The sequence below is a fragment of the Gordionus sp. m RMFG-2023 genome, chromosome 2 (genome assembly GCF_954871325.1).
Source record: "Gordionus sp. m RMFG-2023 chromosome 2, tfGorSpeb1-WG-v2, whole genome shotgun sequence".
Classification (NCBI taxonomy): domain Eukaryota; kingdom Metazoa; phylum Nematomorpha; class Gordioida; order Chordodea; family Parachordodidae; genus Gordionus; species Gordionus sp. m RMFG-2023.
In genome coordinates this window covers 47,155,671-47,168,788 of record NC_088776.1, presented here as the reverse complement: position 1 = coordinate 47,168,788, position 13,118 = coordinate 47,155,671, and the positions used below count along the sequence as shown (strand labels likewise).

General features: G+C 25.1%; 1 protein-coding gene across 1 annotated transcript; it reads right to left on the bottom strand.

Annotated features, from left to right (window-relative positions):
* Positions 1 to 3,420: 3,420 nt before the first annotated feature.
* LOC135923958 (proteasome subunit beta type-7-like) lies at positions 3,421 to 12,253 on the bottom strand. Its single transcript, XM_065458990.1, has 8 exons — positions 12,176 to 12,253; positions 12,053 to 12,134; positions 11,915 to 12,012; positions 11,729 to 11,872; positions 4,962 to 5,077; positions 4,706 to 4,764; positions 4,300 to 4,451; positions 3,421 to 3,634 (listed from the first exon to the last, which is right to left on the bottom strand). Exons 1-8 carry the CDS (start codon positions 12,226 to 12,228, stop codon positions 3,523 to 3,525), a joined length of 816 nt encoding a protein of 271 aa, XP_065315062.1. The 5' UTR covers positions 12,229 to 12,253; the 3' UTR covers positions 3,421 to 3,522.
* Positions 12,254 to 13,118: the final 865 nt, after the last annotated feature.

Below are 13,118 nucleotides of genomic sequence, written 5' to 3'. Positions count from 1 at the left end.
TAATTAAACTGGTATACACCAAAATATTGTCCTTCATTGATTTTTTAAAATAATCGGTAGAGCAGATAGCTAATTGCTTGGATAAGTGTCGTCAGGGCATTGATTTAACCATAAAAATGTTGTTACAAGTGAGAAATTGTTCTTCATTACCTTCACTGTGTGAGACCGAGGTAAAGTGATTGATGGATTAATATTTTAAAGGGAATAACTTTCTAATCCTTGAATAAAAAGACGTTATTTGGTGAGCGTGAAGAGGTATAATTTCACCTATGATCTTTTGGGAAAATTTTCTTGCATGATATATTTTGCCAAAAATTTTTAGATTACACAGATAACAAAAATTACGTCATAGGAATTTTTTATTTAGCAAATTATATTTTAAAAATTTAATTTTTTTACTAGATGTCAAGCAATAGAAACTTATATAATAATTATTACCCTGAGGTAAAGCGGATATGCGTAAAACGTTAAAATGTTTCGTCTCATATAAGCTGTAAAAAAGAATTCAAAAATATTAACCTCTACTCCATATGAAAAAATTATTGAGCAAAATGGAAAATTAATAAGAATTTCATGTTATAATATACAATTAAAATAGTCGTAAAGGTGATGAAATATTAGAATGTACATGCCAAAAATGGACACATTCAAAATTATAAAATTGCATATCTTGTTTCAGAAGTTATGCGCAATATTTTAACTATTTTACCACTGCTTAGCCACCTTACCATGAGCGCAGGTTAGATACACTTCATATAACTGTTCATAGCTACACTTTTTTAATTTGCATGCGGTGAGATACACATTGATTTCTTACTTAATTTGTTGGATTAAATTTTTATGATAAAATATAAAGCATTGACCTTTTTACCCTGGTTTCCCTATCAGTAGCATAGTTTAGTGGGCTTAAGCTTCTGAAAACCCCGGAGAGCTACTAGCTAAATATATTTTTTTTATATGTATGATGGATTTATTTTTATGCAAATTTTTAGATAGAATTGCCTTTTTTTTCTACCAAATAGAATTTCCCTTTTAACTTATTTCAGATAAAAAAAAATAGAGCCCATTCAAGGTGAAAAGCTAGCAACACCAGTGTAGATGAATTTTAGATATTTCAATTCAATCTTATTATATGAAAGGTGAATCCATCCTCTACTATAAAATTTTAAACTCTATATCCATAATTAAAAATATAATCATTTTATGATATCCTGGATTTTAATTACTTTTTTAATTCAATTTAAGGAAAAAGAGTGGGCTATTGGTTAGAAGTAATAAATAGCGAATTTATATATTATATATCTAAAAGTTTCTTTTACGGCGCTTGATTTATTAAAAGAGTATCTGGAAACATAGAACCGCATCTTGTATTATTTAGTTACTAAAAAATGCATTTTTCAAATTATGATAATATTCAAACAAAAATAATGTTTTATTAAAATTATTACGCCCTAGATTATTTAAATGAGATGACGCGTGATAATTGTAGATATTTCATACTTTAAGTTTAACAATTGGAGTTGTTCACTTTTTTTTTCGCATATAATTTTCTTTTTTTATTAACTTTTTCTTATATTTTTTTACTTTCTTTTAATATTTCTCTTATAATTTTTTACTTTTATTTGATAATTAGTATTTATAGTTTATGGTTATGAATAAAACTTTAAAATCTTGAAATGTTTAAATTTTGTTTTTAATTATACTAATTTGTTTCTTCCTTTTATTTTAGATTTTCTCAATTACCACAATAATAGGTGTATTGAATTAAGGATAATTTACCAAAAAAATTTAAGACGGACTATAATTGAAAAAGATACTAGAATTCATCGATATCGTTTACAAGCCCCAAATTTCTCAGTTACATCAGCTATAATATCTCAAACATAACTGACTAACTTATCTAATATAAAATAATTTTATTTTTTAATCTATTTCAATTTTCAGTCCAAAAAATTTAACCACCATATAAATTATTTTTTGATAAAAAGTCCTGCGGTATGACGTGTGCCCCAAACCTCACTCATCACAAAATATTTTTTAAAAAAGTTAATCTTATGTTAGCAGACAATAGATAGAATAGAGTTTACGCTTTGGTATATTAATTTTTTTATCGAAGTGTACATATTTTCATTCTCTATCATAGGAATAAATTTAAAACATAGACCTAATTAATTTTTAAATTCCTTGACCCGATGTGACTCGTTCCTCTAATGTGTTACTAATTAAAATACATCAAGTATAATCTTAATTTGATATTATTTTAATTAAAATCGATAAATATATATAAATATAAAATGATGATTTAATAATAATAAACTAAAAACAATATTCCGTCAATTTTTTCTACTATTATAATTTTTCCAAATGTTTTGAAGTATAAAAACACTAATGTACTAATAGCCGGGATTTCATGTTTTTTAGCCAACTCAGATAATCTTTAATTCCGTCCAGCTTAATAAAAAAAAATCAAAATCTTTAGCTCAAACCTAGCCCAAGCCCATAGAAAAATTAAATTCGAAATCCAGCTTGGATGGGAGGACAGGCTAATGTGACCCACAAACCAACATTATAAACTTTTCTTTGTAAAATGGGGAAGAAAATACTTCTTTTCCAATCTGTGGAAATGCTGCATTTATTAACAGTCAATCAGCATTTAAGCTACAAGTTATTTCGCTATAGAAAGGTAACTTTGCCAGGCCCCTCAGAATATTTTGTACACTAAAAAAAGGCGTGTTATGCAAATAAAAATAAATTTTCATGAAAAAATTGATGTTATTTACTATAATTTGTTTTTTAAATACACTAACTGGGTCAACTATATTATTCTTAATAACTGATTCATCATCACAATCTAATGCAGCACTAATGATTACAAATGGAACTATTGAACGAAAGAATTTAATAAGATGGCCACAGGAAGAAATTATAACTAAGAAAAGTGAGAAAATATTGACCAAGTTGAAGCGAAATCAAAGTTATATGATTTTGATATTCACAATACTCGACTTGCACCGAAGCAAACACATCATTCCAATATTAGAGTTGCATCAATTAAATTTCTACCAAAAGTCGAAAACATGTTACATATTTGCAATCATCATTCTTACAACTAGTAAACGCTAGCTCAGCCTATTCAGACTAATATTTGCATAACAGTATTTGTAAGAAAGATATGTTGCACATTTGTACTTTACACTAATCAACCATACATTATAATCTCAGCGCATCAATTATTTCGTTAGAGCTTTTTGTCACGTTCTCAACGTTTAACTTTACAAAATACAGATTCTACTACACGCTTTTTACTACTAAACCAGTTTCACAACTCAAGGTATAAGTTTGGCATAAAATGAGTTTCCTATGAACTTTAACTCAAAAATGTCCTTCTAAAATGTATAAATTAAATAACTTTCGATTTATTGAGGGTTATAATTTTTATTTTAGAAAAATATCAAATAAAAATTAAAGATAATTCGATTAAAATAAAACAAGCAGATTTCCATTTCCAATTAATTTCGATAATTAATGGGTGTCCATTCTAATTTCGTCTTCATCTACAATGTCCAATTTAAATTTATGAACAACTTGGTTCAAAATAGCGGTGGTTCCCTTCTTAAACGTGTAATTCCCTTCTCTAAAATATAATATAAAAAATGATTAATATAAAATAAGTATAAGAATTTTTTAAATAATATATTCCGATTTTACATTTAAAAAAAACATGATAATTTTATAAAAAGTTGAGAGCTTTTAATTTTTAAATCTATTGCATAGGCATTATAATGCTGATAATGCTACTAATGGCAAATTATATTTTAAATCTCATATAAATATTAGAGACCTACAGAAGAACCAATTGCACAGCTGGGGTTTGTAAATTTATTTTTTTTTGGCCCAGCCCAAATTATTTAAAATTATTAGTTTTGGGCCTGGGTTTTAAATTTTCAGGCTTGTGTCCAGGTTTTAAAATGATGTGGCTTTTTTATACTGTAGTTTATTTTCTTCTAATGATTAAGAATTTAATAATCTCTATAAAAAAACTACGAATATTAGATGGATTTGGTTATTATATTGTATTGTTTATCTTTTTTGTAGTTTAGGTATAAATTAAATTACTATATCTAAATTTTTGAAAGGCCCAGGTGCATAGAAAAAATTAATTTTTTGACTAAGTCTAAGTTGATCTAAAAATGTTTTCTGGCCAGCTTGACCCAGGTTAAAAAAATTTATATGGCCCCGCATACCTTGGCTGGGCTTTGATCGGGGCCTGCAGGTCTCTAGTAAATATTAACACAATACCTCTTTCCCTTTTCTGATATAACTTTGTATGGTCTAAGAAGTTCCGATTTATCCTTAGTTATGATGCATAGATCAACTTGAGTTCCTGAAAAGAGATCATTTAAAATACCGGATGTTATGGCATCGCATAACAACTTTTTCCCGTCTTCAAGCTGCAATACATTATGATAAAAAAAAATTTTTTTAAAAAACTAAAAGAAAATTTTTGATAATTTTAGTTTTATAACCAATTACTAAAATAGTGTTCCAATTGTTCTATTACATATTTTAAAAAAAGCAAAATAAAAATATGATCAGAATTTTTAATAGGGGAATCCTTTGTGAGTATTATTTATAATACATACCTAATTTTGAACATAATCATAATATATAAATATATATATGTAAAGTTATAATCTATTTATACATTCATATCAGGCCTCCATCGGTCCTCCAAAACTGAAAGAGCAGCAAATGTTCCAGATCCTGGGATCAAAATATATTTGGCAAAATAAATAAATAAATATTCTTTGTGTACCATTATAAATAAACAAGATTAAAAAATGTTTTTGTTTAATAATAAATTAAATAATAGTTATCTTTTCATTGTGAAACAAGTGCAATAAAACAAGTATTCCAAGAAATAGTAACATAAACCTAAATAAATGTATAAATAATCAAACCAGATGCCATAAAAGGTAATTTATCAGTTGATCCATGGGGTGCAACACTATATAAATGAGAACCAGTTAAGTCTACTCCACCAATTATAAAACCCACTCCTAAATGTCCTCCATGTCTATATAATATATTATAAATTTTATTTAAATTATGCATAAATAAAAAAATTAAAGTAACATAAATAATTTATGTATAGTATTAAAATAAAATTTAAGATTAAATGAAGAAATGCCAGAATAATGGAATACTTAACATGTAAATATGATGAGGCCAATGAATCAAATTTGTGAATTAAGATATTTAAGCATATATTTTGGCATTAATGCATTAATATCAAGCAATATATATCAATGAACTCAGGAAAGGCAAAACTACAATGAATATTCATAAAAATCTTTTTAAGTAATGTTTGGACAAAATTATCACAACTTAATTTTATTAATTTGGGTAGTGAGAATAAAACACCAATAGTGAACCATAAAACTATTTTATTTGACAAAAGAATCAAACATGGACTTCATCCTTTAAAGCAGAATATTTCCCAACCCAGTTCTGGAAACGTGTCCTTTCCAGAATAATCTTAAAGATGGTCCCACATTTTTAAAAAATTCATATAGGATGAAAAAACCAGTTCAATGCAAAGCTTTAATGCATATGTGTATGTCTTACTTCTACTTATACATTGTTATAATTTACTCAAATTCAGAGAAATCTAAATTTTACCACTAAGTCTAACTCAGATTTTTTTAAAAAAATCCTAGATAATTTCAGAGAATTCTAAAAAAATTTTGTCCAAATCCAGCCTTATTTATTTAAAGATGTCCAAGTCTGTTTGGCGAGGAAATTAAAATAATAATTAGGTCTGACTAGTATTGTTAAAAAGCCCAATTTGAGTCGATTTTTATAAACGGTCCGATCAAGATTTTAGCGAAAATAATATTATGCAAGCCTCGAGATTTGGCAAATAGATATCTATACCTTTCTGCCACCTATGAGCAAAATTTCAAGGCTTACGTAATATTATTTTGGTTATTATCTTTGTTGTAATTATTCTTTTATTTCAAAATTTATAACCAAATTACAACAAAATATTAAATTTATTACAAGAATATTAAAACAATAAAATTTATTTCCCAAGAATTAAAAAAGTGAAAGTTTTATCAATCTAATAATCATAATTTTTAAAAAAATGTATGATTGACATATTATTTAAAAAAAAATATATAATTATTTTTAAATAATTACAACATGTTCACCCTATTGGGCCGAGGACATAAGTAATCAAAAAATATATGTATGTACTATCTAGAATCAAAGAATCATTTGGTTGCTAATGAACCTAGGTATGGATTATTTTTTTATTGAAGCATAGCTACTTCTTCTATTTCACTAATATTTGTTATCATTGTATTTTGGCTTATATCTTCTGAGTATTCATTCGTTTCATTATTATTTTTCTTTTCTCCATCTCCTTGATGATTCATTGGAAACCCTATTCGGTTATCATATCTTCTTATGGTTGAATTTCTTGATCAAAATTTCTTAGATCCATGTTATAATTGTTTGCACCCACTGGCCTCATTTTCTTCTTCTGAATCTGACATATTGGTTGTTGATGATTTAATGCATAAGATGGTATATCACATATCATTAGATTTGAAATGATTGGCATTGATGCAATGTCGTACATTAGATGGTGGACCTTGCAAGGCTTATTTGGTATTCTTTTTACTAGGGCTGTGCCGATCCATATATTTTTCACCTATCCAATCCGATATTTTCCTACATTGCTTCAAAACCTATACTGATTTTTTACCACCCTCCTTTGAACCAAATATAATTAAAAAATCAATATTTTTTATGCAAAAAATCGAATTATGCATTTAATTTAAAAATATATATATTTAATATATAAAATTATAATATTTTTTAAAATAAATAAGAGAGCCTCTATATTTATGGCAATAAGCTTCTAAGATATAGACTATCTATATCCCCTGCCGTACTGAAGGCAGACTCAGATGACTCCGCAGATAACGCATTTTGCAAATTTATCTTTGTCTTTTGTAAAATATATCCATAATTCAGATACCATATTTAAAAAGTTCTTTTATTTAAAGTATAAATAATAAAATTGGCGTTATTATTTATAAAGATTTAAAATAAATAAAACTTTGGGAGTTCCTTTCTATGTTTATAAAAAAAACTTTTAAATAAAATTTAGCGGGTGTTGTGCATTTGCATTGTTTAAAAAAAATTATTTAGAAAATATTATAACAATGTAAAATAAATATACATAACAAAAAAAGAAAAGTAAAAAAATCGGATCGAACGGGTTTTTACAGATATCGACCCGATCCGATATTTTTGGAAAACGCTAAATATCGGTGTTGATTTGATTCGATATTTAATATCGGCACAGCCTTACTTTTTACTATTATTATTTTTTTCTTTGTCATTCCCAATATATTTGCAACTTTTTTTGGATTTAATTGAATAATGATCATTTGTAAATAAAAAGGTCCGAAATTTACTAATGGTAAATCGTTATTATACATACTTAGTTTTATAAAATATTTTTTTTATGATATCAGAATATTATTTCAATTCTTTCTTAGGAAATATTTTAATCTATTAATGTGATAAGAGAATGATTTGAAAATAGTTTTAATTTTAATTTCTCATTGATTTTCTCAATCGGAGAAGATTTAACATGTGTGTAATTAATTGTGAAGTTTTTATTGTAAGTTAAAATTTAATTTGCTATACTTCAATTTCTCAATGATTCTTTAGAAGAAAAGAAAGAGACAAGTATGAAATAAAATATTTTATATGATTATCTATTGTGGATAACTTTTGTGAGTCAAACCATCAAAGGAATAAAGAAATAAAATCTTAAGAATGTGTTAACATAATGTGTCTCATTTTTAATTTATTTAATTTTTCGATATGCACATTTGGTGATAGTATACACATGTGTGAAATTGTTTATTAATGTTTTGCAGTTTGAACTTATTTAATTTTTGATATGCATATTTTTGATGATATATACAAAAGTGTGAAAGTTTATATTAATTAATATCATTATGATTTCTGGAAAATTATAAAAATTAACAAATTAAAATCATAACATTTTATTTGTATTGTAAAAAAAATCTTTTTTTATGAAATTAATTAATTTAATTTAGTAAATTATAATTTTTTTTATAAATAATTAATTTAATATCGTAAAAAACGTACGTAAAATAAAGATTTACCATTAGTAGATTGCGGACCTTTTTATTTACGAGTGATCATTATACCAAAACCAAAAAAAGTTGTAAATATAATGGGAATGACAAAGAAAAAAAAAATAATAATAGTAAAAGCATACCAAATATGCTATGCAAGGTCTAACATCTTCTAATGCACGACAATGTTTTCGATGCCATTCATTTCAACATCTAATGATGGATTGTGATGTACCATCTTATGCGTTAAATCATCAACAACCATTATGTCAGATTCAGAAGAAGGAATGAGATGGGTGCAAACAATTATAATATGGATCTAAGAAATTCCGAATTAAGAAATTCAACCATAAGACGATATGATAATCGAATAGGGTTTCTAATGAATCATCAAAGAAATGGAGAAAAGAAAAATAATAATGAAACGAATGAATACTCAGAAGAGAAAAGCCAAAATACAATGATAACAAATATTAGTGAAATGGAAGAAGCAGCTATGCTTCAATGAAAAATAATCTAGGGCTGTGCTGATATTAAATATCGGATCGGATCGTTATAGATATTTAGCGTTTTTCGAAAATATCGGATCGGACCGATACCTGCAAAAACCCGATCCGATCTTTTAAATTTTCTTTTTTTGTTATTTTTTGTTATTTTATGTTATGTATATTTATTTTACATTATTATAATATTTTCTAAATAATTTTTTTAAATTATATTTCTTTTTAAAATAGATTTATAGTATTTAAAAGTTTTTTTTATAAAAATAGAAAGGAACACCCAAAGTTTTATTTATTTAAATCTTTTTAAATAACGTCAATTTTTTTATTTATACTTTAAATAAAAGAATTTTTTTAAAATATGGTATCTGAATTATGGAAATATTTTACAAAAGGCAAAGATTATTTTGCAAAATGCGTTATCTGCGGAATCATCTGAGTCTGCCTTCAGTACGGCACGAGATATAGATAGTCCATTTCGTAGAAGCTTATTCGCAAAAAATCTAGAGGCTCTCATATTTATTAAAAAAAATTTATATATTAAATATTACAATTTTATAATTCTAACATAAAATGGATATATTATTAAATATATATTTTTTTTATTATAGTCTTAATTGTAGAAATAAAAAAATTAAATTAAATTCATAATTCGATGATTTCTTAATTACATTTTGTTTAAACGGGGGTGATTAAAAATCAGTAAAAATATCGGATCGGCTTAGAAGCAATATCGGAAAATATCGAATCGGTGAAAAATATGTGGATCAGCACAGCCCTAAAATAATCCATACCTATCTTAGATTCTAGATAGTACAAATATATATATTTTTTGATTATTTCGAAGATATATGTCCTTGGCCCGTTAGGGGTGGACATATTGTAGTTATTTAAAAATAATTATATACATATTTTATAAAATATATTAATCATATATTTTTTATAAAATTATGATTATTAGATTTATAATATTACTTTTTTAATTCTTGGGATATAAATTTAATTATATTTTAATATTCTAATAAATTAAATATTTTGTTGTAATTTGGATATAAATTTTGAAATAAGAGAAATAAATTGAAAAAAAATAATCTGAACTTAAACAATCTTAATAGGGCCGTTTTTAATCGACTACTAGGTCTGACTCTGCCTACCTTTTTGGGGGAATAGGAAGCAAACAAGTATTAAATCATTTTATTAATAGTGTTATTAATATATTTTCTATAATATTATTTTTTTCAATTAATATTTTATTATAAAAAATTTTATAATAATACATTTTTTCATAAATGACTAAAAGTAAATTTTGGAGAATTTAAAAAAAATGATACTTTCTAATAAAATATTATTTAATTAAAAGGGTGAGGTTTAGCAAAAAATATTGTTGAAAATAAAAAAAGTAATTTTGTAAATTTTTAAAAAATTAATAATTCCCAATAGATAATTTTTCTATCATAAGAGTATCTTGGATAATTATTTTAAAAATATTATAAAATCATAAAAAAATGTTTAAAATTGAAGGTTAGCTTTTAGAAATCAGACAATTTTTTTAAAGAGTCTTTGCCAGGTTTAAATATTTTAAAAAATTAAGCCCAGGTCATAAGGCCAAACTGAAGTCAGACTGGACCTGACCATAAAGGGCTATAATACCTTAAATCCCACTAATCAAGTAAAGATTTTACAAGTCTGATCATGTTAAAAAATAAATTATTATTTAATTTTGAACTAATTTCCTTTTCTAGTAAAAAATTTACATATCCCCCATAAAGTGTGAAGGAATGCACCACTTATAAAATAAAAATGTTCTTTTATACTTTTTAATGATAGAAGTAAATAATATTAATAAACTAATATAAAAATTTACTCAAAATTTTTGCTATGTACTTTTAATTATCAATGGTTTATATTCCATTTTTTTAATTAAGAAAGAACTTATAGTAAATAAAAATCATGTAATTTTAAATTATTAGCTTTGGTATAATTTTATTTTAATATATATTATTTTTTAAATCTGTCAATTTTTTTTATTAAGTCAAAAATATGCAATTTAAATTTTATTCTCTTATCTTTATAGATACAAATATCCAATATTATAATTTAAATAATTTTATATTTTATTAATTGATATTTAATTTGTTTTTACTTTTTATTCAAATAAAGATATTAAAAAGAAAATTTGATATGAATATACATAGTGTGCTAGCATTTAATATTGCACTTGTTTTTATTATGGCTAAAAATAGAAAATTCTGATCATCATTAAAAAAAATATGGAACTAAGGATATGAATATTCTTTAGGCTATTACTTAATAAAATTAGACAATATTTATCATATATCTTATAAATATAAACCTTTATATACAAATTTAAAGAATAATATATTTTTAGAATTTTAAAGTTTTGAGGCTTTTCTTGATTTTGAAGAGAAAAGATAAGTAAATATTCTTATTAAAATGCTTTTTTAAAAAAAATGTATTCACAATTTTTCATTATTCCATTATTTTGTATTATATAAAATAATAATAAAAAAAATCAATGTAAATATTGGTATCAGTGCTGTTTGAAATATATATCAGTAAATATCAAATCAGGTTGGTAGTAAATCAGTATATCCCTTAACAAAATTAGAGGTTGGGGGGGGGGGGGTGGTACATTTCATTTGTCCTTAATAAAGCATATATATGTCTAATCATATAAAAAAAGATAGGGCAGACATTTGAACATCACCCCCCCCCCTTGATTTATGACCATAAATTGGCTTAATGAATGCAACAAGGCAATTAGTGCCTCAGTACCATGCAAATTATTACCCCGATTAAATTATTTTCATGCTGTTTATTCTGAAAAATTATACTGTTTACTTCTAAGGTTATAAAAATTTTACAAATTTAATATTAAGATAACTCAATATTTAGTTAAATATTCCAGAATTAAAGTAAATTAAAAAAAATTTTGATTAATTATTGGGAATATATATTCATATAAAGTAAAAGATATAAATAATAGTTATTTTAAAAAAATTAATATTATAAATTTACCTAAAAAGAAGCTGTTTAAAAATACGATTAACAGTTACAACCCTAATTTGTCTATCATCCATGTTCATTCTTAATAATTCCAATCTTGCAGATATCATCAAGGTTAAATGGTGTAAATCGGCAGCAACCCCACAACCAGCAGCACTATATAAAATTTATTTAAATAATATAGTTTTAAAAATTTACTATATATTTGGAGCCAAGTAATGTAATTTTTGGCATTCCTTTTCCGCTATTATATCACCTTCTGTAGCTCTTGTATCAGATGCTAGTATAACACCATCCTAAAGAAATATTAATTTAATATATAGCAGTTGTCATAACCTTAAATATTGCTCCAGCAATTGTTGTACCCGTTTTAATAAATTTTGACTTTATGGCATTATTATTTAGTAAATGTATGTTTCTAAGATCCACATAAGCAATAATATTTAATAAATAATAAACCTTTTGCAATTGTCAAAATTAAATCCTGGAATGGACTCGTTCAAAGCTAGCATCGTGAATATAAAAACCGAGCTTACAAAAGTTATTTAGATAATTTTATTGTTGTTAAAAAGTCCGATCTGGGTCAATTTTTAAAAACCGCCCGATTAAGATTTTAGTCAAAATAAAATTGCGTAAGCCTCAAGATTTTGCAAGTAAAAGCCCAAGCTTACACAATATTATTTTTGTTATAATCTTAATCGGACCGTTTTATAAAGTAAACCGGAATCGAGCTTTTTAACTATACTAGCAGAGTGATATTACTATATATGAGCAATATGCTAAACATAAAGCGATGAAAATAAAAATCTACGTAGATCAGTAATGTATATGTAAAGGGAAAAAAACGTAATCCCATGTTTAAATTCTGTGACCCCCCCCCCCCCCCGCTTTAATATATAGTGTTTCTAAATTGAGGCATAATATGGGTACCCCAACTATTCTCTCGCATGATTTTTTTCACCTGCGCAATTAAATTTTCATTTTTCCTCCTATCAATTTACAGCCTTATTTCTAATTTTCATTCCCTTTTGAAAAAGTTATGGCATTTTTCGAAGAAGAGAGCAGGGTAATAATTATATATAATTACAAACATTTGAACAAATTAGAAAAATTTTTAAACCTTCTTTTATCCATGAATGTTTTTTTAACTTATTTTATTTCATTGTACAGTGTCTTAGAGTTTACTTTCTTTTCTTTCAGATTTATGATTCTTTTAACAGTATTGGAATCAATACCTATACAAATTTTAAATGGATTCATCGTAAAGACACAAATACATTTTCCCCCAAAGTTTTCCATAAGCTACACAGAATCATTAATAATTTTAGCTACTTTTTTGGAAATGATTTATTAATAATTAACAATATATCTATATTAAAAATAGCAGTGCACATTTTTATGA